This window comes from Parus major, chromosome 14 (genome assembly GCF_001522545.3).
Source record: "Parus major isolate Abel chromosome 14, Parus_major1.1, whole genome shotgun sequence".
Taxonomy (NCBI): domain Eukaryota; kingdom Metazoa; phylum Chordata; class Aves; order Passeriformes; family Paridae; genus Parus; species Parus major.
In genome coordinates, this window is record NC_031783.1 from 15,082,826 (window position 1) to 15,110,444 (window position 27,619).

At 53.3% G+C, this 27,619-nt stretch overlaps 1 protein-coding gene and 1 long non-coding RNA gene across 6 annotated transcripts in view; one reads left to right on the forward strand and one right to left on the reverse strand.

Annotated features, from left to right (window-relative positions):
- Positions 1-275: 275 nt before the first annotated feature.
- Positions 276-1,112, reverse strand: LOC107211135. The gene is made up of 2 exons (XR_001524091.2): positions 979-1,112; positions 276-762 (listed from the first exon to the last, which is right to left on the reverse strand). It is a non-coding gene; the product is annotated as an uncharacterized LOC107211135 (long non-coding RNA).
- A 220-nt stretch (positions 1,113-1,332) lies between these two features.
- TRAF7 (TNF receptor associated factor 7) overlaps positions 1,333-27,619 on the forward strand; it is a 28,647-nt gene continuing 2,360 nt past the window's right edge. The window contains exons 1-18 of one of the 5 annotated variants that reach the window (XM_015642704.3): positions 1,333-1,441; positions 10,545-10,663; positions 10,854-10,911; positions 11,959-12,050; positions 16,036-16,152; positions 17,405-17,497; positions 19,163-19,196; positions 20,488-20,671; positions 21,269-21,403; positions 22,404-22,621; positions 22,806-22,879; positions 23,354-23,402; positions 23,509-23,636; positions 24,721-24,803; positions 25,186-25,225; positions 25,507-25,623; positions 26,641-26,763; positions 27,464-27,583. In XM_015642704.3, coding sequence (XP_015498190.1) covers positions 10,583-10,663; positions 10,854-10,911; positions 11,959-12,050; positions 16,036-16,152; positions 17,405-17,497; positions 19,163-19,196; positions 20,488-20,671; positions 21,269-21,403; positions 22,404-22,621; positions 22,806-22,879; positions 23,354-23,402; positions 23,509-23,636; positions 24,721-24,803; positions 25,186-25,225; positions 25,507-25,623; positions 26,641-26,763; positions 27,464-27,583 — 1,746 coding nt within the window. In that variant the 5' untranslated portion in view covers positions 1,333-1,441; positions 10,545-10,582. Of the gene's footprint in view, positions 1,442-4,412; positions 4,502-8,642; positions 8,662-10,544; positions 10,664-10,853; positions 10,912-11,958; positions 12,051-15,684; positions 15,795-16,035; positions 16,153-17,352; positions 17,498-19,162; positions 19,197-20,487; positions 20,672-21,268; positions 21,404-22,403; positions 22,622-22,805; positions 22,880-23,353; positions 23,403-23,508; positions 23,637-24,720; positions 24,804-25,185; positions 25,226-25,506; positions 25,624-26,640; positions 26,764-27,463; positions 27,584-27,619 lie in introns of those variants that run through there. The other 4 variants (XM_015642705.3, XM_033517881.1, XM_019008240.2 and 1 more) reach the window with 4 other exon arrangements.

Here is a 27,619-nt window from a genome sequence, read left to right on the forward strand (position 1 = left end):
AAGGGTTATCCAGCCCTGGCACAGCTGCCCAGGGCAGTGCTGGAGTCCCCATCCCCAAAGGGATGGAACAGCCACGTGTATGTGGCACAACAGTTGGACTTGGGCCTCAAAAGTCTTCCAACCAAAGTGACTCCAAGATTCCAATGAAGGGAGCGGGGCTGAGCAAAGTGCAGCAAATTTCAATGCACTCCAGTTCCACCGGGTACCCACAAGTTTCCAGTCTATAAAGTTACACGTCACCCATGGAAACTGTGATAAAAAAAAAAACAACAAAACCCAGACTTTACAAAACTTTATTCACCCACAAGCTACAAAATTTGTTTTATATAGAAGCCAAAGCAGAAATACAGCAGTAAAGCAATTACGAATAAGATTGGTCTTGAGACTGGGAAAACAGCTAAAGAGAAAAAAGGTTTTAAATTGTCCATCTACACACTGTAGCATTGACGTTAAGAGTGTAAATCCCTTCATTTACTCACATTACTGCACCCATCACCTTGCCCAGACATTCACCTTGAAGTAACTCATGAGGGCGAGTTAAAGTCGGTGAATTCTTTCCTCCAGCCCATTCTGCAGCCGCTTCTTTGTGCTTCCAAGTTGTAGAGGATTTCCCTATGGGGCTCAGCCCCACTTACCGCCAACCCCGGAACAGGGGACACCGCGTTTTAGCGGCCCAGAAGGCCGGGCCCCGCCGCGGATCGGCCACGGAGGCTCCGGGACGCCGCCACCGCCGAGTCCCGCGCCGCCGGTTCCCGCCGAGCCCTGAGGGGAGAAGGCAGCGCGTGAGGGGGAGGTTCCGACCGCCCGCCCAGCCGGGCCGCGGGACCGCGGACCTCAGCCGTGGCTGCTCAGCAGGGGCTGCGGCCGCCCGCCGCCCTCAGACGAGGTGTCAGAAAGGTAAATGTGGATCATCACCGGCCCGCCCTCGGTAATACCCCCGCCGTTACCGGCCCCGCTCCCACCCGCCCCATTCCGCACCTCCGGCTGAAAAGAACGCGCGTGTTCCACGCTACGTCGTTTATGGCCTCCGCCACACCGGTATTGGTCAGGCTGCTGTGGGCACAGCCAATCGCCAGCGGTTGGCGTGACCGCCACCCCGCCTCTCCCAGCGCTGATTGGCCGCCGCTCTCCTCCGCGCCAATGGCGATGGACAGCGCAGCGTGGCCCGAGGCGTCTGTTGCCGCCTCCTGATTGGTCACTGCGGGAGGCCGGGCCGAACCAGTAGCAGCGGTGGTTGTAGCAGGGAGTGCAGTTCTGCGGGGGATGCTGGGAGTTGTAGTCCGCGCGGTTCGGCGGCACGGGCAGGAAGCGGCGCACCGGACTACAAGTCCCGAGGAGCGCTGGGCGCGGCTCTTCCGGGCCGGGCGGCAGCGGAGAGCAGGCCCGGGCGCGATGTGCCGGGACCGGGCACCGGCGCTGCGGCCGCCGCCGCCGCTGGGAGGTACGGGCGGGCCGAGGGAAGCCGGGCGGGCCGCGCCGGGCGGCTCCGTGAGGGGAGGGCCCGGGCTGGGCCGGGGAGCTGGGCCGCGGGCCGGGGAAGCGGCGGCGGAGGCTCCCGGGGCTGCCCCGTGCCCACCGTCCGCTGTGTCTGGGGGTGCCAGCGGCTCTCTTGGGGCGCTCAGAGGAGCTCCAGCATCATCTGCGCTGTTCCGTTCCCGGTCAATCCCGCCCAGGTCTCGCTCATCGCCCCCGCTGCCCTCCCGGTGTGTTCGCTGCCTCTCATCGCAGACTCTGCTTAGCTTTGGCTTTTCCTCCTTAGTTTCGTCGTTTTCTGCTCCGTTCCTTGTCCGAGCGCAGCACGTGTTGCTGCTGGTTCTTTCCTGCCCTCCTGTAACCTCATTTCCCTGGGCTTTGGGTGCACAGTGTGTAAAATATGGGATATCTGGGGTAGGTCTCCGTAGCTCCCCCAGGACGTTTGCAGGTGTGGATTGTGGATTATGGATTGTGGATTATGGATTGTGGATTATGGATTGTGGATTATGGATTGTGGATTGTGGATTGTGGATTATGGATTGTGGATTGTGCATTGTGCCATCCTCTTCTCATTTCAGGGGAGCTCCTGGGCTCTGTCCCCTGCTGCTGTCCCGGTGACAGACAAACGCTTTGCCCCTGTGGATCCCTGGGCTGGGAAGGGCAGAGGGGAGGATTTCCCTTGGCTTCAGCCTCCCTTTGAGCTCTGCTGGGGTCACAGACAGCGGCTCTGCTGCCGGGGGCTGCTGAGTGCTACAAGAGCTGGGTTTGGCGTATCCATAACGCGCCAGGTCCAGGCTCTTGTCCCTGCCAGGGCGTAGCTGTGTTAAGAACTGTGACCTAGCAGTTGTTTTTTCCACTTTGGCAACGTTGCTCTGCCTTTGTTTCAGTGCCAGCAGTCTAATTTTGCCTCCCTGTGCGTTTTCCCCCCAGTGATGTGTTTTCAGCCTGCGTTGAGCAGTCGGGTTCCTCTTAAACAGCTGCTGCATTTTGGCCTTGAGTGTTTGTCTGCCAGTGCTTCCAGCTTTCAGCATCCAGTGAGGATGGTGGGGCTTGCAGGAGAAGGTCTGGGGGGTCAAGGATGCTCCCAGAAAGCCCTTGATGAGTGAAAGTAGTGTGAGATCACAGAATCCCAGGATTGTTTAGGTTGGAAAATACCTCCAAGACCATTGGGTCCAGCCTGTGCCTGATCCCAGCCCAGAGCACTGAGTGCCACGTCCTTGGACATCTCCAGGGATGGGGACTCCAAACCTCCCCAGGCAGCCCCTTCCAATTCCTGACAACCCTTTCCAGAAATTCCTCCTGATGTGCAACCTGCTCCTCCCTTGGGAAGGGAAATTCCTAAAATCACGGAGGAAGCTGCAGGAGCAGGTGCTGTCTGCAGTCTGCTGGATTCCCTCCAGGTCCTGGGGTCCCCTGTCTGGAGCAGGGAAGGGACAGGCTGAATCCACCCAGAAGGTTCTGGAGCTGGGATTTGGTTTGTGAGCAGGTGACACGGCCAGAGGGAGGGAATGTTTCACCCTGTGGAAGTGGCAAACCTGAGCCACAGTGCTTCTTCCAGTCAGGGGATGCTGGTACCTTCACTGCTAACACTCACATGGGGTTTTCATATTGACTGGACTCAAGAAAAGAAAAAAAACCCTAATCCATAGTTTTTGGGTGGTTTGGATCCCAGGGTGAGCTCTCCTGTGGCAGCACAGCATTTGATGGCCTAGACCCACGTGTGAACATCACGTTTTTGTTCCATGCCTGAAGTCAGCCCTTCCCTTCCCAGGGCTCCACAATCCCGAGGTGCTGCTGGAGCCTCAGGGAGCCCTGCAGGCTCTGGATGTTTGTAGGGCACCGTGTGCTGGTGCCAGCTCTGCCCTGCGCCTGGGGGTGCTCCTGGGCTCTCCTGAGCACTCTGCAGCCTCACTGGGGTTCAGCCATCGGTCACCTGGAGGGTTCCCCTGTTCCCAGGGACCTTCCAAGCCCTGCTGGCCCCGAGTGTGGAATTTCCTGGAGCGTGACTGTGCCTTTCTCATGGCATATCTCAGCCCAGGTGTGCCAGGAGGAGAACATTGGAGAGAAAATCCCTCCTGGGTTCCAGTGCTCGGATTACACAGCCATGTGCAGTCTGTTGGAACTCTTCCCTCCTGGTTTTTATTCCCTGTGCTGTCCCTTCCCTGCCTGTGCCCCTTTGCCATGGTCATGGTGAGGCACACACCAGCACATCCCTGTGCCCATGGGTCGGATCAGGGGCTGCAGGGACAGCTGGCACAAGGATGGAGGCAGCTGGTTGCTCACAGGGGTACGTGTCACCCTTCTTTGAGATCAGCAAGACCCCCAGAAGCCTGAAGCAGCAGAACCCCAAATTACCCATTCAGGCTGCTCCTGCTCTGCCTCGAGCCGAGCTTGGAGCTTCAGAGTCACCTTCCTGCTGTTAACGAGGTGTCCTGGGGCTGGAGCAGGGCAGTGCCTGTGCCCAGGAAAGCCTCAGCTGTGGGAGGGGTGTCCTGGCACCACCATCAGTGTCTGTGTTTCAGGGCAGTCCTGCTCCCCAGCTCTGCCTTTTTGTGGCTGTTCTTATTTAACTGCGTTTCCCTGGATTGTCTCTCCAGGCAAAAAGCGTGTTGTTGTTTGTTATTCAGAATTCCGAATAGTTCAGGAACTATAAAAGAACGTGAGAAACTCAAAGTCCCCTTAAAGCAAGCGAAAGACTTTTCTGTCCCCGGAGCTTTCTCCAATCAGGGGAACAAATCCATGTGTGCTGAGAGCGAGGTTGTTTTTCCTGCACTAAACTGAACCCGGAGCAGCCGGGGCAAAGCTGGGAGGCAGCCTGGAGATTGGCTGAGCTGTGGGATTTTCCAGCTGGATTTACATCTCGCCCACTGCTCCGCATGCCTTTGTGTTTACATCAGTGGGGAGCGATCCTCGCTCGCACACACCAAGCGGAAGAGGCACTTTGGCCGAGGAAAATCCTGTCCACAGCTCGGGAACCGGGCATGGTGGTGGCATCTCGCCGGCTTCCGCCGCTCCGGGATGGCCAAGGGTGAGTTTCCTCCAAGGAGAAGTGTTGGCTCCGGGTGTCAGGCTGTCAGCAGCATTCCTGGGGAAGCTGCTTCTCTTCAGCAGAGAGAGAGGAGCTGGTTTCATCCCTCAGCAGAGAGCAGGAGGTACCTGAATCCCCCCAGGACTAACCCTAACCCTGTCCAGCAGCTGTTACACTGATTTTATGATCCTTCAGAGTGACCTTTGCAAGGGCATGGAATGCTTGGTTGCAGCAACCCCAGCAAACGTGTCCTGAGGTTGTTCCTGGTGTTTCAGAAGTGGGAAATCCTCGATGTTCCTTAGGCAGGGTTTGTGAGAAGTGGTGTCCCACTGCCTCCCCTGGAATTCTGAGTCACTGGGGGAGAGTTTAATCCCTGGTGTTTGGGGTTGTGGGACACTGAGTGGTGCTTCTATCTCAAAGCTATCAGTAGATTTGCCATCGTGGAAGTGTCCACATGCCCTGATTTCTTCTGGAATCAAGGATTTGGTGCTGTTTCTCCAAGGATCACTAATTTGATGGATGAGTGCTGGTATCTACGGGCACCTCCTGCATATTCTCAGTGACAAAGTCCAAGGAAACTTTACAAAAAAGAGCAGGTGACTGGAATTTTCTGGATTGTTTTGTTTTTTTCCTGAAGGAGATGATGCATTTCAGCTGGATCTTTGAAGTGTTGTGTTTGCATCCAGAGGGCAGAGAAGAGTGTGTGTCACGAGGTGTCAAAGCTTTGGAGGATGCTGGGGGGAGCAGGGGGTGGAAGTGATACTTTGTGCTTTTTGAGTCATGGCTATGGGCTCAGGTTTCCTATGACTTTAATCTGGAAGAATCCCACAGTGTGATGGGGTGGTTACAGCTTTCCCAGGGATGCACTGAAGCCAACTGTGTGGCAAAGCAGCTGGAAAAGGCCTCAACCATGGCACAGGAATGGGGAATAAAGGAGAGAGGAGCTTTGATTGCTTTGACTCTAGCAGGACTCCAGGACAGCAGAATCCAGGTGAGACAAACATTCCTCTGGCTTCCTTGGAAGAGCAGAGGCCAAATCTCTCCATCCCCCCAGTCTTTGCTGCTGCCCTGCCATGTCTTCAGGGCTTTTCAGTTGAGTTGCAAGCCCCTCTCCCTGTCAGATTTGCAGCAGAGAGACCAACAGCAGAGCTGAGCCAGCCCACAGGACCCCGTGGGGTCTTGGCAGCCAGTTTTTCTCTCTGTCAGACAAGTCTGAGGAGCACCAGTGAGCAGCAGTTGTGGTGTGAGTGGTGAGAGTGACTGTTCTCAGCTTCTGAAGTGTGAGATGTTTCATCAGGATCTGCCTTGCATGGAGTTGGCCATTCCCTCCCGAGGAACTGCAGCAGAACTGAGATGTTTTTGCCTTGGAGGGGGAGGACGTTGTTGGATTCAGGGCTTGGCTGGGGTTTTATTCTTTTTCCTTCACCAAATCCACAGTTGAGCAATGTGATGGGCTCGGGGGTCTGTTCTTTGTGGAGGATGTGGAAGAGCACAAGCTGTGAGAGGCACAGCACGCAGCTCTGCAATGGCAGGGCCAAATTTTAAAGCAACTTTTGATTAAGGTCCCTGTGTGGCAGAGCTGTGAATGTTCCTGCCCAGCAGTGACTGAGGAGGTGCTGAGCCCACACAGGACAATTTCGATTGCAGGGTCAGAACTGTTGAGACCTGGGCTACATAACAAAATTGGTGTTGTAGGTGGATCCTCCCAGGATCCTGAAATGGAAATAAAGTTTCAAATGTAGCTTTTGTGACGTGGAACAGGACTGAATATTGAGCTCTGTTTTAAGTTCTAATTTGATTTTATTTTTTTCTGGGAAAATTGAGGTGCTTCATTTCACCAGAGCAATCACTTTTGATCCAGATATGGGAACATTTGAAAGTTACAGCTTCAGGTTTTAACATAAAGTATTCTTCTATCCCAAGGCTTCATTATCCTTTAGGAAAAGCACCATATGAAATGCTTTTCCTTTCTGAACTCCATTTGTTCAAAGGCATGGCAGTGTTCAAACAGCTGTTGAATGTTCTCTCTCAGTCCTGCAGTCAGTGGTAAAAGTAGCAGCAATTAAAAATATCCCTTTTATTTTTATTGATGACGGCTCAGTACAATTATGGTCTCACTGTAAGACACTCAGAAAAGCTGGTGTGACTTTTAAGAAAACTGTATAAACAGTAAAAAGACAGTTTCAGAGATTCATCAGGTGGAGGTGCCACATCCTGTCAGTAAGGCTGAACTTCTGGTCGTGTTTAATGTCCCTCCTGCACTGACTGACATCTGAAGAGTGTAAGAAATGTCCTGCTGGCTCAGGTCTTTTAGATTTTATCCTCTTTGTCTCCTTGGTTTTGTGGGGTTTTTCACAAGTTATTCACCACCAGCTGGTTTTGACTGCTCGGAAGAGCTGAGTGTCACCTGCAGATGTGGTGATTTCACTGCTGGCTTTTATTCACCATCCTCAGCCAGGAGCTGAGCTCTGCAGCGGTGCCTGGGAGCCGTGTCCTGCTGTTCCCTGTGCTGAGGAGTGACCAGCAGGCTCCAGGGATCTGCTGTGGCTCTGCATTCTTACAGCCTGTGCTGTACAGGTCAGACCAGATGCTGACAGTCCTCGTCACCCTGCGGTGCTGATGGGCACAGAATAGTTAATTAGCCCATAAACACCCTTGGCACCTGCACATCTTGCCCTTGTCCCAGGGAGCTGCCGGTGCTGTTGTTGGAGTATTTCCCTGGGGATGTGCCAACACTCTCCAGGATGTGTAACCCTGCTTGTTGTGAGTGCTGTAAGAGGAGCAGAAGCTCGTGTCTTACGCCATAAATACCCAAGCTGTGAGATAAGGCAGTTCACGTCAGCCAGGGCAGGATAACCCCTGCCTGCCTTTCCCACTGGACAATTTGCCAGTCCAGCAGTTTTCTTGGGGGTGAATAACCCTGGGGAGAGCTTCAGTGGGCAGAGAGGGAGAATTATCCAGGCCCTTGTGCTGATTCTCCTCGCAGCTCTGAGGTGCAGCCATGGGCTGATCTGTGGCTGATCCTGTTGGGTCTCCCCTCAGCAGTGGGGAGAAGGAGCCCTGCTTCCCCCTGCACCTACTGCTGGTTGGGTTTTTTCTTGCCTGGATTACTACAGCAGGATTTTAAGGCTTTTATTCTCACTCAAAAGCCTCGAGTTGATCCCTGTGATGTGCAAATACTGAAACCTATCCCTGCCCTCCCCCACATCTGGTTGTGATCACCTGTGGGATTTACTGAATATTGGGTCCCCACAGCTTCCCTTTTCCTGGGAAGATTTTCCCTCCTCTTTGTTTACTGTAAAAACCACTGATGTTGCATGTTAAAATAAAATTAAAAAAATAAGTCCAGACAAGTAGAATCTGGATCACAGGCTGGGTTCCCAACACCAAGAGGGACACTCATCTCCAGGCCTGGGAGCACAGGACAGTGGAGCTGGCAGGGTTCAGATGCCAAGCAAAGGTGCAGAGATTTTTACAAGTGCTGTGGGAAGCTGGCATTAACATTGACACCATCAGCTCTTTTCTACCTCCTTTTAATTTCTTTGATATCAGTTGGAAAATGCTCTGAGATGGAAAGGAAGGTGTGAGGAGCTTGTCAGACGATGCTCTGGGTGTCTGCTCTGCTGAGATGCTCTGTGTGTGGTGGGTGCAGAGGTTTGGGCTGGCATCAGAAGCGCTGTGGCTGCTGGTGTTGTGCAGCCTGGCTGATATTCCACTCGACATTTTTTCCATTTCTCACATTCCTCTGCTCTGGAGCAGACACGAGCAGGCTCCCTGCTGCTGCTGCTGCTGCTGCAGGTACCTTGCTCAGCCAAGCTGCAGGCACAGGTCAAGCTTATGAACAGCCAGTGGAAAATCCCTGTATTCCACTTTCCCTCCCCACTTTGGATTTACTGGAGGTTCCCAGGCAGGGGTTGAAGGGTCATTGCAGTGGCTCAGGTGGCTGCAGTCACTGCTTGTGGCACATCTGAGCCAGCCTTTAATGATATCACACAACTCCTCATGCTGTCACTTTATCCCCATTTTTGTTTTCCCTGTCTCTGAGTGTTTCCCGTTGCTTGAGTCTCCATCTGTTCCATCTGAAGGTGATACATACCCTGAAAATGAGAGGGAACAAAGCTCTGCCTGAGTCTCCAGACAGCCCACCATCCTCCATCAGGGTGGGTTTCCTCTCTTTCCATCTGGGAATGACTGTTTGCCCTAAACCCCAAGAGGAATATTTGATATGCAAGGTTCTCTTCACCTTAACTGACACAGCTGATGAAGTGGGAGCAAATCCTCTGCTGCCTCTGAGTAGGATAAAGGGTGTGTGGGTAGGTGTTGCATGGATTCGTATCCCTGGAAATTTGAATATTTCTCTATTTCCACCCAATAATGGGAGGAGCAGAGTGCAGAATCCCTTTTCCAGAGGAGAGTGGTGAGCCCAGCTGTACTGCTAGATGTAGGGAACCTGTGGAGAGGGGAATTTTAGTGATACACACGTTACTGGACATGAGATAATGCAGCCTTGAGAAGGGAAATCCCAGGAAACGCGGCAGTTTGTGCCATCACTCGTGGAAATACTTGCTGTGTTTAATTTATGAGCACTGCATCATCTGGAGACCCCAGCTGGAGACCTCTCATCTTCAGGCTTTGAAGTGGAAAAGGGGAATCTTCAGGCTTGTGCAGAGGGGGAGAATTTTTGCCTGGAGGATGCCAAGAGCTGCAGTGGTTCATCCAAAGCTGCCAGAGGCAGAGAGGCTGAGTGAGTGGGGTTCCCATCTCCTGGGGACAGTGGCCCAAACCCTTTTTCTGCCCTCTCCCACCCTCCCTCTGCTCTCTGTGGCCTCAGGAACATGGACAGGAATAAAAGGATCCCATGGCCAAAGCCAAACTTCTGGTGTGCTGGAGCCCAGCTTTAAACTCTGCAGGTCTCCCCGATGCTGCAGCACAACTCTGCTTCATTCCTGCTGCTTCTGAGACAACTCCAGACTCTGTGCTCAGCATCTCCTCAGGGATCTGGCATTTGCAAGCAGCCAGGACAGTGGTGTCACGTGTCTGGAAAACATTATCCAGATCCCTGCTTTTCAGATGGTTTTGGGTTTGGTTTCAGGATTTCTGATTGGTTTTTCTTTGTAATTTTGGGGTTTTTTTAAATGATTTTTTGACTGTTCTAGTTGTTTCTGAGAGTCTAGACCTGAGCAGCAATTCCCTGCTCAGGATTCTGCTGTTGCTGTTGGGTGCAGAGCTGCAGGGAGCCCCAGCAATTGCTGTGTCAGGCTCTGGGCAGAGCCTGGCCCAAGGACAGCTCAGCTGTCACCTCTGCAGTGTTTAAAATGCATGTTCAGGCTGTGCCCAGCCCCTGCCAGGGCTCTCCAGGGGGATGGGAATCCCTGCACAAATCCCAGGTCCCAGCTCTCTCACTCAGCCTCAGTTTCCCTTGTTGTAAAGTGGAGAAATCCCAGTGGTGTTTTTATAAAGAGCTTGGACATTTAGGACTTGTCACTCCCAGGTAAGAGAAAACCAGTTTCTGGAAACACCTGAGACACTTCACCTCCCCAATGCCAGGCTGAGCTTTGTCCTCTCTGAGAGAAACTCTGAGCCAGGAGCACCTCTGTGTGATGGCAGAGGAGCTGCAGCTCCTTCCTGAGGCTGTCCTGGCTCTGAAGGAGACTGAGAGCCTCTTGTCAGATTTGCTGGGACAGCAGCATCATTGTGCCCTGAAGCACTATCAGGTTTCAACAGAGGTTAAAGAAAGCAAATTCCTTGTGTTTCTGCAGATTATTGTTGTGGAATTCTTGACTTTGCAAACTTGAGCCTAATGAAACAGTGGAGGAAGAGAAATGAGGCTCTTATTAAAAAATAATCATATATTTAAAGAAAGTTGAACTCTCACTCAGGAATAATTTGAAGGAATCTTTGTCTTCACCTCTTGCTTCTGAAAATCCAGGTTTATGTGAGTTTAGGTGAACACTTGGGCTTTGTGCTGCAGGAGAGTGTTCTCTGAGCCCAGGAAAATACCCACAACCAGCCTAACTCCCTTTGTGTCCTTCTTCTTCCACAGAGCAAGCTTCCCATGACTAACAGATGCTGGCCTAGATTATGAGCTCAAACAAGAACGCTCGCTACAATCGTTTCTCCAGTGGCACAACGAGCATCACTACTTCTGAAAACACTAACGGGGTAAGGCCACTGCTGCTGGCACAGGCAGGGACAGGGCTGCTTCCTGTCTTCTTGCTTTGGAAACAGGGTGTTTTCTTGCCACTTAAAATCTCATTTTTCACAGATAAAAGCTGTGTATGCAGTATTTCACCAGCTCAGGCAAAATCTGAAGGATTTAAATGTCCTGACATTCATTTTTTCAATATTGCAGACAAGAATGGAAACAACTTTTGGGCCAGCCTTCTCTGCTGTGACCACCATCACAAAGGGTGAGTATTTCATGTGTACTGTGTGTGATCCCAGGGTGGTTGTTGTTGTTTTACAGATCATAAAGCTGTTGGGAGAATCTCTCTGGTCATTGACCAGGTGTTGAGGGCTGGGTTTGGTGTTATGCAGCCCAAGGGTCCTGACATGATGGAAATGAGCAGGCACAGGAATTTTCTCTCCTCAGGCAGACTGAGCAGTACCACAGGGATGGCAGTGCTGAAAACAGAGTAGTACAACAGGGTTTGATCCTGAGCTCAGCACCAAATCTTATTGATCCCTGTGAGAATCGTCACCAATGCTGAAAATTTCCATCTTCCCTCTGTGCCTGACTGTGAGTCACTCTGGAGCTTTGGTAAAACCCCGTGGTCGTTTTTAGCTCAGACAGGAGGGGATGCAAATGTCCCTGCTCATTTACAATTCCTGTGCCTTGTTCCTCTAGGCTCAGCAGGTGAGGGAAGCCTGAGCCCTGACACGTGGGGTGAATGTAGGAAGAGGCCTGGTTTCATTTTGGAATACAAATATCCTTCCTTTAATAGAGACAAAAAACACTTGACACTGATTTTGATAAGGAAATGAACATCTGCCCAGGAAAAATGTTTGAATTACATTTGTCCTGGACTCTGGATGGTTTTGGACTCCTGAATATTTACATTCAGGCTTTGATACGTATAAGAGTCAGATACATGATCTCTATACAAATATTTCATATTTAATTTAGCATGGCTCCCCTGTGCCTCAGGGATATCCAGACCTCCCTGGATCCAGGCAATTTTTATTGGTGACTGAGATACGTGGGAGTATAAAGTTTCTTTTTAATAGTATTTTTAACCTGTGGACCTGACAGAATATTATCTGTGCTCTTTTCTGGGCGAGCTCTCAGAGATCAGGGTTCTGCCTGTGCTGATACATCCAGTCATGAACCAGCATTGGAGAATCCCAAGTCTTTTCCTTGTCTAAGGAACACTCACAGCTACAGAGGCTGTCCCATAGCTTGGAAATGTTTCTGAGGAGCCTAAATACTTGTTTTTCTTTTCTAATTCCCTTTAAAGCTGACGGGACCAATACTTTCAAGCAGCACCGTCGGACCCCGTCCTCGTCCAGCACCCTCACGTACTCCCCTCGGGATGAGGATGATGGCATGGTAGGTGTTGTCAGGACCCTTCTGACTGGCTTAGCTGATCAGGAGTGAAATAAGAGGTGTCTGGAGCTCCTCTGGACTCCTCTGCCTGCCTCATCATTCTCTGTGTTACGTGTGCCCCAGGGGCAGGACCAGCCTCAGCACTCCTGGCTGCTCCCGAGGCTGGTGCTGTGGGGAAACAGCTCATTCTGACCTGGGGCTTTAGGCTGGAGCTGCTTCTGCTGCTTTCAACACTGTTTGAACTCTGTGGATCCAAAGCTGGGAACCACAAATCCCAGAGCCTCCTTGGGAGGGTGTACCTGGCTCCTGGGACAGCTGGAAACAGCTCCTGCTAGGGATGTCTGGGCTGTGACTGGGACCAGCAGAGCCCTGTTGGATGGATCCCAGCTGGCTCTGCAGTTGTGGAGTTACAGAATCCATTCCTATTCCCACCTCCAGATGGGGCCTCTGACCACAGGGAGAGCGTTTGGGACCTGCAGAGTGGGATGTTGGGCACTATGGACTGTGCTGGGCTTCCCACACAAACCATTCCTGTGTCTCCCAGTAACTTGGTGGTAAAGCAGTTCCCAATTTTGTATCCAGTTTTCTCTCTCACTTCTGAGCAAGTTCTTTTTGGGGAATTTAGTGATTTAACAGGCTCCAGTGTTAGCTGCTTGGAGAGAAATTAAGTTAGCTAAATCAATTAAATCAAGAATAGCAAAGCAAACCTTGATGAAAGGATGGACAGCTCCAAGGCTGGACCTCCTCTTGTCCCTGCTGCTCCAGCCACATCTCACAACCACAGGCTTTCTTCAGATATAAACATATGAGTAGCAAACTTCAACTTAAGTACTTGTAGACTGAGGTTACAAGACCCAATTTCCAAGCCAGGCATAAATGGATCATTGCTGCTGGAGTTGGAGACTGGGGTCAGCAACAGTGAGGAGCTGCAGCACTTCTTAAAATAAATTTGACACCAGATTGCAAAGAATTTTATTGTCAGCATCCTCTAAAGTTCCTTCTGTTGCTCAGAGATCTTGCTGTGTTTTATGTGAGCCCGTGGGGGTTTTGTTTGTTGTTGGTCTTTTTTCTAACAAGTCCTTTGAAAATTTGCCTGGTGTCCTTGGCAAGTGCAGCTCTCCAGCCCACCACTGACCCCATGAGCTGGGCCAGTGTTCAGGCCACCCCTGGCTGTCAGCACGGACCCTGTGGGCTCAGTGCTGGGCTCACAATGCCCTTTTCACAAGCTGGGCAGTTCTCACAGGGCAGAGGAGAGGATTTTTCCAGAGGAGGGGATGCTGTAAATATTTCATTTAGCCAGATCTGATAATGAAACTCCCTGACTCCTCTGAAAACCCCACTGGCACAAACTGGGGTGTGCAGCCAAGAGTGGGGGAGATCTCTGAGCCAGCTTCAATCCTCTTGGACAGTCTCAGCCCACTTTCCCTGGAGTGTTAAATATTCTTTAGCAAAAATAGTGAGAGGATTAATGAGTGGTTCAGGAAGCAGCGTGAGGTGCTGACAAACCAGAACCACCTCGGTCCTGCTCTGCCTGCTGCTCCAGGCAGACTCACTAACCCTCTTAGGAAGCTTCATTTGCTTTGTCAAGAAATAATCTGGGATTTCCCTTCCTCATCACTGAGTTTTCCCTCCTCCAGAAGCTGCCAAGAGCTTCTCAGCCATCAGAGAGACAGTTGGAGACGAGTCTGAGCCCTCCTGTGACCTCCACCACCCCTTTTTGTTTCCTTGCAAAGCTGCTGTAAATGAAACAAAGCGGAGCAGTGTGTTCTGTGTGCAGGGCAGGGATTACTGAGTGGCTGCTGTCATCCTTCCTGGACACAGTGTCACAGGTTCCCACCTTGCTGTGCCTGCATGGAGCTGGAACCAGCTGGAGGCTGAGGTTCTGGGAATGCAGCTGAAGATTGCAGCTGAATTTTGGAACAATTGGATGCCATGGATGGAGGCTGCCTGGCTGTCCAAAGCCTGTTGTTTTCAGGGAGCTTCACCTCTGAGCCAGAGGCTGGATTGAATTGCCAGCAAAAACCTCTCCATCTTCCATCAGATGTTTGAGTGCTCCATCCTTGGGCTGTTTGAAGGTGTGCCTGTTGTTTAGTGCAGAAATGAGGTCTCTTGAGTTTTACCCTTGTTTGCTTGGCAGAAGCAAGGCTGCAGATACCCAGAGGGTGTGGAACTGCCAGCATGCCCTCTGCCATTCTGTGTTGTCCCCACAGGGACAGTGAGGGATGCTTCTCAGCACATCCCCTTCTCTGCTGTGCAGTTAACACCAGCATTATCCAAACCAGGACACAGGGAGCTGAGCCACAAACCTTCTGTGTCTCCCACCCCTGCCTCCTGAGCACGCTGCAGCTCCCCTTCTCTGCTGGTGGTGCTCACTGGGTGTTGCTGGTGACACTCCTGCCTCCCTGCAGAGCCTGCCTTTGCTGCCCTCACCCCTGCCACCTCCAGACTGCAAACTGTGCACAGTCATTCTGGCTATTTTAATAATTTCTGCTACTAGTAGAGGAAAATAATCAAATAAATGGATACACGTAAAATGGATTTACCTCATTATAACCATTCCTCCTTAAGGTTTATGTACTTAGTCAATAAATACGCTGTCTTTCAGGGAAAGGCATTTGTGCTTTGGCTTGTAAGCAGATGCAGCATTTCTGAGTTCCTCAGAGCCCAGGATCATAAAAATGAAGCAGCAGAGCAGTGTGAGGAGCCAGCAGGATCCTGGTCTGCTGCTCTCCTGCAGCCCAGCCAGGCTGCACTGGGACTGCAGCATGCTTTGTGTCCGGGGAGGGCAGCAGCCTCTGAACCTCATCTCGCAGCTTTCATTGCTGAATTTCCTGCCCCACTGCCCTCCTGCTTTGCCTTTGTCTGTCCTTGGGCCTGGTGTCACCCTTTTGCACCCAGGGCAGGCACACAGAATGCAGCTCCCCAGGCTCAGAGGGAACACGAGGAAAAGCGTTTATCTCACAAGGTGCAGGACAGGAACTCAGCAGAGTCTGGTCCGTGCAGCTTCCCTGGCCTGGGCCAGGGCCAGTCCCTTTCCAGTGGGCAGCCAGGGATGTCCAGAGCTCCTTCCAGCCAACACTCCTCAGGACCAGAGGCTGCAGCCAAGCCTTGGGGAGTGTGACATGTGCAGATGCTCATCCATCGTGCCTTATCTGGAGCGTCTGAAGCTCCTGGCTTCATTCTTCCATTTCTTTGTCAAAGCATCCATTCTACTCACTGAAAACCTTTATTCCTCCTCCCTGCACCTTTTCCAGTCCACCAGCAGCATCTCTTCCAGACTAACCCCGCAGTGGCTGCGCTCCCAGCTGCCCTGGACTCCAGTCTCCCCATGGTCTGCAGTCCCCAGTGGCGCTTTGACACCGAGTGGCACTTTGGCTACGTGCTGCTGGTTGATATTCCACCCTGGGAGACGTGCTGCTGGTGAATATTCCAGCAGCAGCATTTCCCCAAAGCCAATCCCGAGGCTGCCATAGGCAGAGGATCTCTCTGGATTGGTGCACGCGGTGTCCGCTCCGCTCTCCCCTCCCGAGCAGGAAGCGGCAGAGCCAGGCTCACAGAGAATTCAATAGAAGGAAGTCTCCACACTTACGCAAAGAAATTTGGCAGAAGTTAGATAGTGAGTGCAACAACAAGTGCTGCTGCAGAGATTAGAGACATTGCAGGAGCTGGAGCAGTCTCTGGGGGAGATTTACGGAGCTTTCCATGAAGGATTAATCCTTCCAGCCCGTTGCTTTGCAGGTGTGCACGGTAAGTGTGCAGGGAATGCACCTTGGAGAAAGGGATGTGCTTGGAATTTCCATGTCAGCCTGGCTTAGGGAGTTAAACCCAAGTGATTCCCGTCCCTGGGCAAGGGCACACAGCAGCAGGGCCACTCAGTGCAGCTGGGAGTGGAGCAGCTGAGTGTTGTGGAGGGGGAAAACTGCACTTGAAGGCTTTGCCTGGAGTTTGGGAATTGTTTGCACTGACCAGAGCTGCTCTGTGTCCACAGCCTCCGATCAGCACCCCGCGCCGCTCCGACTCCGCTATCTCCGTCCGCTCCTTGCACTCCGAGTCCAACATGTCCTTGCGCTCCACGTTCTCACTCCATGAGGAAGAGGAGGAGCCAGTAGGTATTTGGGATTGTCTGAAGGAGCAGGATTAGGAAGCTCAATGTCAAAAGAGTAACTTAGTGGACTGTCGTGAGTACACAGAGCTCTCACGGGCAGATTTCGTGCGATGCCTGGCTCAGACTCCTGCTTTTAACTTTGTTTCCACCACTGACTTTGCTTCCTCATGTACCATTTCCCTGCCTGGAAAGGACAATGGTGAGGCTTTTCTGCTTCCCAGGAAAACTGTAAGTCTTTGCAAAGTCCTGTGTGATTCCCTGGCCAGCAGAGCAGGTCGGGTTGCAAGGCTCAGGCTGGTGGTCTGGCCCCAGGCAGCAAGAGAAATACAATTCCCTGTGGATTTGGAGCCCCATCCCCATTCAGGGCTGAGTGGCACCCCACAGACTTCATTGTAAGCCCCTGGAGGGTGCAAGGAATTGTCTATATGCTGGGGGAGGATACTTTTAAACTGAGCTTAGCTTGTGGCCCAGTAACCAACCCCAACCTGGATGAATAAAAGGTCAGGCAGCATTCTGCCACTGACCTGGGATAAGAGTGGGATAAGAGTCATAGTTAGGAATCAAGGGGACTGTATTTGCATTTGTGAGAGCAGCATAAAGACAGAGTGAACTGCAGAGATTGATTGGAAATGCTCTGAAACGTGAGCATGGAAAACCATGGTGCTCCAGGAGGATGTGCTTGGAGCCCTGGAGAGCCGAGGTGCTCTGGGGGGATGTGCTTGGAGCCCTGTGCTGGCTGTCCTTGTTGGTAAACAGAACTGGAGAGATCAGCCCATTGCAGCAGAAACAATGTTGTTTCTGCTTCCTAAGGAGTGAAGGAGCCCTTCCCTCAGGATGCTTCAAGAATAGAAAAGTGCAGGCTGCTTTAAAATGGCTCTTAAGCTCAGGCTTAGTACAATTTTGACAACTCTATGCTCAGGCCAGCCAAAGACCAAGTCCCAGCCAGTGCAGCTCACGCAGTTCTGGTGACTCAAACCATTGGCAAAGAAGTTGGTGTGTGCAATTTGCTGTCAGGTGCTGGTCCTGCCAGATGCTGGTGGCCCCCAGTTTGTGATGAGCTGAGGGACCCCAGCCATTCCCAAGCTCGTTCTTCCCCTGCTGCAACTCAGCAGATCCAGACAGAATTTTATGTTGAGATGATGAAACCCTCGGTGTGCCCCTGAGGCTCACCACTGAGGGATTGTGTTATTCCTTCTGCAGAGCTGAATTTGGACTAATCCACGCTGTGTGTGTCCCTCTGTGTGCCCTGCAGGAGCCCCTGGTGTTTGCAGAGCAGCCGTCCGTGAAGCTGTGCTGCCAGCTGTGCTGCAGTGTGTTTAAGGATCCCGTCATCACAACCTGTGGGGTAAGGCAGGGCTCTCCCAAATATCCTGTGTGAAACAGAGCCAAGCCTGGACTGTCCCCTCTGTCTCTCCCTGGGGACTGTCAAGCAAAACTAGGGCTTAATTAAAATGGGTGGCTATTCCCAGGAGAGCTGTACTGTCGGCCACCCTGTCCTGGCCATCTTCAGTCTCCTTGCTGTGGCTTCCATGAGGTTGAAAATCCTCCTGAAGGGCTCTGCAGGAGCTCCTGGACACCCCAGGAATGGCTGTGTTTCAGTTGTGAAGGAAGTGTTGCTTATAAAACAAGAATGGCTTGAAGCTTCATTTAGTTAATGCTTGCAAAGGGATTTGAGATCCTCAAATGAAAGGCACGGGGTATTATGAATGTTCTTCTGGATTCCATTTTACTGGGATGTAATAGAAGCTGTATATTATTCCTGCTTCTGTGCTACTTGTGAAGAAAGATGGCTTTGAGATGGCTCTAATGCTTCTGACGTGCTTCTGATCACCAGGATGGGGCTGTAGCAACAGCAGCAGAGCTCAGGATTGTTTATTGCACTGAGGGTGCTATTCCCCAGAAGTGCTGGGAGCTGGTGCAGTTTGGCTGCTCCATTCCAGAAAGCAGCTCTGCACAGAGACACAGATTTACTGGTTAATGTGGAAAAACCCCCACTGCAGGAAGCAGCCTGGCTTCATCTGCAGTCCTGCTCTGGCAGCTCTGGAGGGAGCTCGGTGCAGCTGTGCCGGGCAGGAAAAGGCCACGGGAGCAGGGCAGCAGATAACAGCTCCAGAGGGGGACTCCAGCCCTGCCAAGAGCTGGCTCCATGGCCAGGGAATGTGGCTGAGGAGGCTCCAGGGAATGCACGGGGCAGGATCAGGACCAGTGAAATGCTGCAGCCTTTTTGTTCATTAGTGTGTTAGATGGTGTTTGCTACTTTGTCAAGTTAAACTGTCAGAACGGAGAGGGGAGCTATTTAAAGTGCTCTCAAATTTACAGAGCATTTAATGGGCTTACAAACCAGCTGTTCCATCTGCCTGGCAGCAGGACAGGGCAGCTTCTGCTGCTCCAGGGGGATGGATGTGATGGGCTGACTGGGCAAGGACAGCGAGAGGCCAGGCTTCCCCTTCCCTCGAGGGCTTCTCAGGGGAATGAGAGGGCTGACATGGGCTACAGAGGAGGGTGAAGTAGAGAAGCCCTGTGCAGATGTGGAGGGTAGGAAAGGCTTGGATGTGTTGAAGAGCAGCTGGATGGAGCTCAGAGAGAGCCCTGCTCTGGGGGGATGGTGTCCCTGCCCATGGCAGGCAATTGGAACTTGATGATCTCTAAGAGCCCTTCCAACCCAAACCATTCCAGGATTCTGTGATCCCATGAATATCAGAGTGTGGCAGAACATGCCCCTGGCTTTGGCTGGCACCACGATCATGGCCTGATCCTGAACGGGGAGGACATCAAAGCTCCAGCCTGTGTGTTCAGTGCTCTCAGGAGCAGGACCTGTGCTTCACCCTGAGCTGCCTGAGCAAGCAGCTGGGGTTTGCCCTGTGGTGCTGAGCTAAAACAGGCAGAACAGCTGCTGAGGCTCCTGAGCCACAGGCTTTGGTATCTCCCACCTTTCCCATAGATAGCCACAGGGAATAATTCACCCGCTCTCGTTTTACGCTGACGCTGCTGTTCCTCTCTGTCTCCACAGCACACGTTTTGCAGGAGATGTGCCTTAACATCTGGTGAGTACAGAACTGTTCTTGTGTGATGCAGCCAAAACACTGTTATTTTCTGGTTTATTTGCTTTCACCTAAAGAGAAACCTGCTGAAAAATGTCCAAAGGGCTTAAAACACGCTGGCACTCAGACATGCTGCTGCAGCAGTGAGGGGCTGGGGGCTGCTGGTACACTCTGGAGCATGGGCACTGCAGAGAGGGCTGGGCCCTGCCCCTGGGCACAGGATGTTCTCAGATCCTGGAAAATGCAGTGGATAATCCCAGGATAATACATGTCTCGCCCAGGGTTGACCCACTGATTTCAAACTGAAAGCTTTCTGTGGCTGCCTGGATAAAGAGCCAGGGGCCACATTTGGCATCAACCCCTTCACCCCCATCCCCTCAGTGCCAGGACTCTGGCCCCTGACTGAGCCCCACTGAGCTGCTTTAGCTCAGCCAGCTCTTGCAGAGCCCTGGGAGAGCCCAAGCCCCTGGCTGCTGGCCTGGGCTAACCAGCTCCTGCTTGGTTGGACTCTGGCTGCAAAAAAAAGACTTTTTTTTTGGCAGGAGCCTGTGCCCCTCTTGGCAAGCTGTTGTTCAGCACAGAGCCAAGCCATTGGCATTACCAGAGCAGCGAGCCCCGAGGAGGCTCCCTGGGGAGCCCTGCAAAGCAACAGCTCTTTCTTCCTTGGGATTTTTGTGTTCCATATGCAGGAGGTCCCTCTGCTTTGCATGTTAATCCCCTCACGGTGCTCTGCTGAATCAACCCCAGCCCACAGATCTGTAGCAAAAGGCTTTGCAATTGCAATCCCCATGCCTGGAGTGTTCCATAAACAACTGGATGTGGCAGAGCTCAGTTGATAAGATGGTGATCAGTCCAAGGCTTAGACTCAGTGATCTTGGAGATCTTTTCCAGCCTAAAGGATTCTGGGTTTCAGTGGTTGCTGGCAGCAGGAGCTGAGTGAGGCCTGGGTGAGGAGCAGGTTATGGGTGGTGATTTGTGCTCACTGCCTGTGAACACTCACCCTTCAGCCAGCACAAGGCAGTCTGAATCACTGTGGGCTTCTTTCACTGCCAGCTCCCTCAAACCTTTACAGATTAACATCAACTGTGACTTTTCTAAGCCCCAAGACAAACCAAAGATAATGGCTTGCAGACCCTGGGGGAATATTCCTGGCTCTTTCCATGGCCACTCACCTGAGAGTTGGCTGACTCGACCAGGGAAGGCAGAAAAACGCAATTTCCACGCAGGAGCTCTTGGAAATGCTCGTGCCCCATCTCAGCCCTCACTGACCGTGCCACCCTTCCCTCCCTGGCAGAGAAGTGCCCCGTGGACAACGCCAAGCTGACGGTGGTGGTGAACAACATCGCGGTGGCCGAGCAGATCGGGGAGCTGTTCATCCACTGCAAGTACGGCTGCCGGCCCGCCGCCAGCAGCAAGCCCACCGCCTTCGAGGTGGACCCCCGTGGCTGCCCCTTCACCATCAAGCTGAGTGCCAGGAAGTGAGTGCTCCTTCCAGCCTGCAGCTCTGCAGGGAAAGGGCTGTGCCAGCCTGGCCTGCCCGAGCTGCTCCTGCAGCGCTGCTCGGCTGTGCCAGGGGCGTGGGCAGCCTGGCTTCAGGGGACAGCTGTCAGGGGAAGGACGCTGTTCTCTGCTCCCTGAGTGCCAGCACTGCCACAGGGGGTGCATTGTGAGAGCAGCCACCTCACATCTGGGATGAAACTCCGTGGCCGTGGTCAAGTAGAGAACTTGGGATTCTTTTCGTAGGAGGAATTAACTTGGTTATGTCTTGTGAATTTGAAATCTATCTCCCTCCCCATGCTAAATGCATTCCCTGTTTTCCCTGTCCATGGCTGCCTGAAGGCTCAGCCCATCAGCTGCAGAAGTAGATGTGACCTGTGAAAATGTGGCTTATTATTACTCTCAATTTTCTGGCCAAATGAGAATTTAAACCTGGAACTGCAGTCTCAGAGCAGGAGGCTTTGGATCATCTGACAGCCTCACAGGGCTGGTTTGCTCCTCTCCTGAGGATCTGTGTTGTTCCCATTAATTTTTGCTTGTTGCTGATTTTCCCTGCCTTTGCTTCTCTCCGTGGACAGGGACCATGAGAGCAGCTGTGATTACAGGCCCGTGCGCTGCCCCAACAACCCCAGCTGCCCTCCCCTCCTCAAAATGAACCTGGAGGCTCACCTGAAGGAGTGTGAGCACATCAAGTGTCCCCACTCCAAATACGGGTAAGGAGCTGACGCTTTTGGCTGGGGAGGATGCACTGAGCTCATTACTGAGCTGCCTTTTGGCAGCCCCGAGGCCTCTGAGCAGCTCTCCCCAGGGCTGTGCATTGGCCTGAGGCTGAGCTGGGGGTTACAGGGATGGCAGGAGGCAGCCCCAGAGCCTCCAGGTGGGAACAGACAGGTCACAGTCCCTGGTGAGGAGGAGGGTGAGTGCACAGGCAGAAGAGCTGGAGGAGAGTCACAGCATGAGGAGAGGGGGATGAGGATAAGGGTGATTTGAGCACCATGGCAGTGTCTTGTCAAACCAGGCCTTGTCCCAAGGCAGGGAAGTGCTGATCCACCTCAGAGGATTCCCTGTCAGCCCCAGGGCAGCCCCTGCTTGGGTTTACTGTTGCAGGAAGAGGGTTCACAGAAAGTTCTTCCAGCAATGGCACAGGGCACTGGTGGTGGCCCCATCCCCCAGGGGTGTAAGTGCCATGTAGATGTGGCCTTGGGGGAACGAGTGGACTCGATGGTCTTAAAGGCCTTTTCCAGCCTCAACAATTCTGTGATTCAGTGATCCTAAGCCATGTCTTGGCAGAGGCAGAGCAAGGCAAGTCCTGGCAGAGCAGCCATGCTGCAGGCCCCAGTCAGCAGCTGCTGAGGGCAGCTGCAGTTTTCTCCCTTGGCTTTGATGGCTTCTGGTGAACACAACAAACTGATGCCAGACTGTCTCCTGCCCACTATCTGCTTTTCCTTGCAACTTCCCAGACAGACAGTCCAGTTTGGGGCCAATGCCCTGGCTGGAAGAGTGGGAGCTGCTTGGCCTCTCTTGTCCTGCAGCTGCCTCTCTCAGCAGGATCATAGAATCATTAAAATTGGAAAGCACCTCCAAGGTGATCAAGTCCATCCTCTGAAGGATGACAAACCACAACATCCCTGCAGCTGGGGACCCAGAGGGGCCTTGGAGCTCCCCTGAGGAGACAGCTGAGCAAGGAATCTCCACGTGCTGCCTTCCCCTCAGGTGCACGTTCATAGGAAACCAGGACACCTACGAGACCCACCTGGAGACGTGCAAGTTCGAGGGTCTGAAGGAGTTCCTGCAGCAGACGGACGATCGCTTCCACGAGATGCAGGTGGCAATGGCCCAGAAGGACCAGGAGATCGCCTTCCTGCGCTCCATGCTGGGGAAACTCTCGGAGAAAATCGACCAGCTGGAGAAGAACCTGGAGCTGAAGTTTGGTGAGTGTGCAGCAGGCCAGCTCAGTGGTCAGAGCTGCAGGGACAGGCTCTCTGGGAGGTGATGCTTTCCCTGCTGATGGCAGCGGTGTGTTGTGAGGTTGGGTGGCAGTGGGTGCCCTCTGCCTGTTCCCTGGGATGCCATCAGTGGCTCTGCAGTGACTGTGGGGCTGTCCCTCTCTCGTAGATGTGCTGGATGAGAACCAGAGCAAGCTGAGCGAGGACCTGATGGAATTCCGCAGGGACGCCTCCATGCTGAACGTGAGGACGGGCCCTGGGGTGGAGTTACCAGCTCTGCTCCTACCTGGGCTTCTCCTGCAGTGGGGGAGGCTTTGGGGAGAGCTTTCTGCTCCTTTTTCAGGGGCATTGTCCCCTCCTCCCTGCCTGCAGGAAGTGGGGAGATAAGCAGATCCAAGCAGTCTGGTGAATTGCAGAGTGAGGACAGTATATTCTGAGAGGTATTTCTGGGCCTCTCTGAATACTGAAGAGTTCAGTGCAGGTCTGAGGTGCTGTCAGAGCCCTGTGGTCTCTGCAGGGAGGTGACAAAGGGATGTGGCAGTCACAGAGTAGAGCAGAGACCTCTGGTCAGAGGATGAGTCTGCCGCTGAGGAAGAGCCCTGTGGGCATCAACAAGACAAGAGGGGTTGTGGCAGTGGAGAGGACAGTCCTAAACCATGTCCAGGGCAGGCTGGCCTGGCTGGATCCACAGCTCACACAGCTTGTTGTGTTTTTCAGGATGAGCTCTCCCACATCAATGCTCGGCTCAACATGGGCATCCTGGGATGTGAGTACCCCCCAGGTCCCCACTGCCTCGGGCTGGCCCTGGGGGATGCCCAGGGAGCCCTCCTGGGTGCTCTCACACCTCCCTCACCTGCCTCTCCTTTCTGCAGCCTATGATCCTCAGCAGATCTTCAAGTGCAAGGGGACCTTTGTGGGCCACCAGGGCCCCGTGTGGTGTTTGTGTGTGTACTCCATAGGAGACTTGCTCTTCAGTGGCTCCTCAGACAAAACCATTAAGGTAAGAGCTTCCCTCTCCCCTGCACCCTCTGCACTTGCACGTGGTACAGAAGCCGAGTTCATTTGTGGGGTTTGGGGGGGGGGGATGTTGCTTCCTAAAGTTTCCTCCAAAGAATCAAATGAGTCTTTGTGATTATAGTTGGACAAAATTCTCTGCAAGGAAACATTATGTGCTAGTGAAATTGAGAGACAAACAGAGAACTTTGCAGAGCCCTGATTAGAATCTCATTCCTGCAGCTGCTGGTTTTGCTTTATGTGGCATTTAGGGTATTCAGGACTATTTCAGCTTCTGATTTTATGTTCTTTTGTTATAAAAAGTCATCTTTGAACAAAACATTTGTCCCTGATCCAGTGTGTCCTTTCCCTATTTTATGGGGTGTTTGTTTTCCTTTGTCCTGTTTTCAGTGACTCAAACTGACAGCACTGCAGCCTCACCAGCCCTTCCCAGTGTCACTGGTGGCTGCTGGCCAGGCTGGGGACCCCCATGGGCTGCCACAGCTAACCCTGCCAGGAGCAGAGCTTTGCTTTTAGAGCCACAGGGAAGGAAATGGATATTGCTGCGTGTTTGGGAAGGGAAGCAGATTTCTCCCCTGTCCTGGCTGCTCTGGGCACCACATTCCCACGTTCCTCTTGAGAGAGCAGTGTGTGCTCAGGGGAAGAGCCTTTGCAGTGGCAGAGGAAGCTGTGCTGTGCCACTGGAGCCCTGGGGTGGGAAGGGCTGGAGCAGGAGGCTGAGCTGCTCCTTTGTCTCAGTGTGTTGTGTTGGCCTGGGCTGAGGGAGGCAGAGCTGGAGCAGCTGATTCCTGCTGCTGGCCTGTGTCTCGTTAGCCTCAGCCTGACCCTCTGCAGTCCATTCCCTTTGCTAGCCAAGCCTCCAGGCTGGCAGGCAGTGCCCAGGTGACAGCCAGAGAGTGCCCAGGTGACAGCCAGACAGTGCCCAGGTGACAGCCAGAGAGTGCCCAGGTGACAGCCAGTGAGTGCCCAGGTGACAGCCAGAGAGTGCCCAAGTGACAGCCAGCCTGTTTCCTCCTCTGGCTGCTGACATCCTGCCCCGGCTCCAGCCTCTGCCTTGTGTTTTCTGTTAGGTGTGGGACACCTGTACCACATACAAGTGCCAAAAGACCCTGGAGGGTCATGATGGAATTGTGCTGGCTCTCTGCATCCAGGGGTGAGTGAGGAGGGGCAGCTGTCCCAGGGGAGAGTGGGGACAGCCCTGGGGCCCCTGACCGTGCCCTCACAATTCCCATCCTCTGTCCTGTGCCAGATTAGGCATGAGAGGGGCATCTTGCCTCTTTGCTGTGGTAAAATGAACAAGAAACGTGTCTCTCTGGTCTCCCCCTGTCCTGGTTTCCTCCTCTGGTCACCAGCAGGGTGCCTGGCTCCCTGCTCCAGTGTCCAGCCTGGCCTCCCACAGGAGCTGGGCCTGCTCTGGGGTGGGTGTGCACAGCCTTGGCCCAGCGAGACCCCCCCCAGTGCCTGGGGACAGGGTGGGACCCTGCACGTGGCGCTGTCCCCCGGTGACCCCGCTTTGTGTCCCGGTGTCATTGCAGGAACAAGCTGTACAGTGGCTCTGCTGACTGCACCATCATCGTGAGTACAGGGCAGCCTCAGCCTGCTCTGCAGCAGGGACTGTCCCTCCTCTGCCAGGGCTGTGGGACTGAAACCAAACCCCCGTGGGCTGCATCCACTCCTGGGCTGGGCTTGGGGCTGTCCTTGGGCAGGATTTCCCACTCCCAGCTCCTGCCTGGGAGCAGGAGGCTGGTGGCCTGCCCAGCCCCTCATGGGTGTTCTGCTTTGGTGGGCTTGACAGTGCTGGACTTGGTCTTAGAGGGCTTTTCCCACCTAAAGCATTCCATAATTCTTGTTTGCAGGTCTGGGATATTCAAAACCTGCAGAAGGTGAACACGATCCGAGCGCACGACAATCCTGTTTGCACTTTGGTCTCCTCACACAACATGCTCTTCAGTGGCTCCCTCAAAGCCATCAAGGTGCAGCTCCAGGGCTCCTCTGGGGCAGCTTGGGGGACCAGGAGTGCCAACTCCCAGGCAGAAGTGTCCAAAGAGGAAGGAAGTGGCATTTTGACCTGTAGGTGACCTTGTTGCTAAGGTCTCCTGAGCCGCAGAGCAGCCAGCACTGCAGAGGTTTAGCCCATGCTCTGTGCTCAAGGGAAAGCTGTTCTCTGGCTGCAAAAACACTGTATTTCTTCCAACTCTGTAAACCTGAGGCTGCAGCTGGAGTATCCTGGCAGTTCCTGAGCGTGTGTGTCCTCAGGCCCCCAACAGACCTGCCCAGGCCATTGGGCATTGTGTCTGGGCTCCAGAACTGGCTGTCTGTTTTGAAACCGCCTCCAAGGGATCTTGAGTCTGCATTCCCCACCTAAAACATGCAGAAATCAGGAACAGCTTTTCAGGCTGCCCTTTAAAGCCTTGGCTAGGTTCCCGTGGTTCTGCTTCCAGCTCCTGGTGAGACAGCTTATGGGCCTGTCCATCTGTAAGAGCACTGTGCTCTTTTCTTTATCTGGGGCCTGGAGTGGTTCAGCTCTGGACAGGGCTCGAGGCTGGAGCAGCACAAGGAGAGTTTGGGGCCTTTTGGGTTTGTCATCCCTGGCCATTTCCTGCCAACGAGCCAAGCAGGCTGAGAGTGGGGAGAGTGAGATCTGCCAGTCCCTGCGTGCCAGGGCTGGGAGTGGAAGTGCAGGGCAGTTCTTGCTGCAGCTGTGGTTTAGGTTTTGCAGCCTGTGGCTCTGCTAGGGAAGGGTCTCTGCCAGCAATAATGCAGGCTCCAGGCTGGCTCCCTCAGAGAATGTGCTTCCTCAGCAATTACTGGGTTTTATCTGCAAGTCAGTGAGATCAAGCAATTCCCATCAGGCAGGAGAGCTGGCACAAGGATCCCCAGAGGAGCTGGGAGGGCCTCGGGCAGGGTGGGCAGGGAGGGTGGGCAGTGCTGTCCATGTCCTGCCCAGCCCTGCTGAGGTTCCTCCCCCTGTGTGTCCCTGCTTTCCACAGGTGTGGGATATTGTGGGTACTGAGCTCAAGCTCAAGAAGGAGCTGACAGGTCTCAACCACTGGGTTCGAGCGCTGGTGGCTTCCCAGAACTATCTCTACAGTGGATCTTACCAGACCATCAAGGTGGGACCCTGGCACTGGTGACACCCTGAGCCACCTCGCCCTGCTCCTCTCTGTGCTCTCCCCTGGGGCAGCAGCACCAGGAGCAGCTGCTGGGATGTGAGAGCACTGCTGACACGTGGGATTTTCCTGTACTGATTCCATCTCCTCAGGCTGGGCCTCGGGAGCTGCTGGGGAGGCTCACTGGGATGAACTGGGGCCTCAGGCCTGGCGCCTCGTGGCTGCCACAGCCTTATCTGCACTGACACCCTGCTGATAACGGGGGAAGGTCACTGTCTGGCTGCAGAGTTACCATAAATCCCTGGGAGGGTTCCCAGTGCCCTCCCTCCTCTGTGCAGGCTCAGGTTTTGATGAATCGTTCACCTCTCAGCATCTGGAGGACACAGGAAAATTGGAAGTTGCCCTTCTCAGTGTTAATGAATCTCTATTAATTTTTGTTGAGTTTTAGTGCTATCAAGGCTGTGTGTGCACATGTGTGCAGTCACACACAAAGGGTGTCAAGTCTCCACACATTTCCAGCCTGGATATTTAAATATCCAGCAAAATAAGATAACAGGGATTTGCTCTTCAGTGCTGAACATTCCCAGCTGGATAGGTTTGTCCCTAAAGGTGTGATGTGGGCACATGGGGCTGTGCAGAATGGCTGCAGTGGGTCTCTCCCCTGGAGAAGGGTCTCATGCTGCCTGTGCTCGCTCTGTCTCAGATCTGGGACATCCGGAACCTGGAGTGTGTGCACGTGCTGCAGACGTCGGGAGGCAGCGTGTACTCCATCGCCGTCACCAACCACCACATCGTGTGTGGCACCTACGAGAACCTCATCCACGTATGGATCAGCTGGGATGGGCTTGGGAGTGGGGAC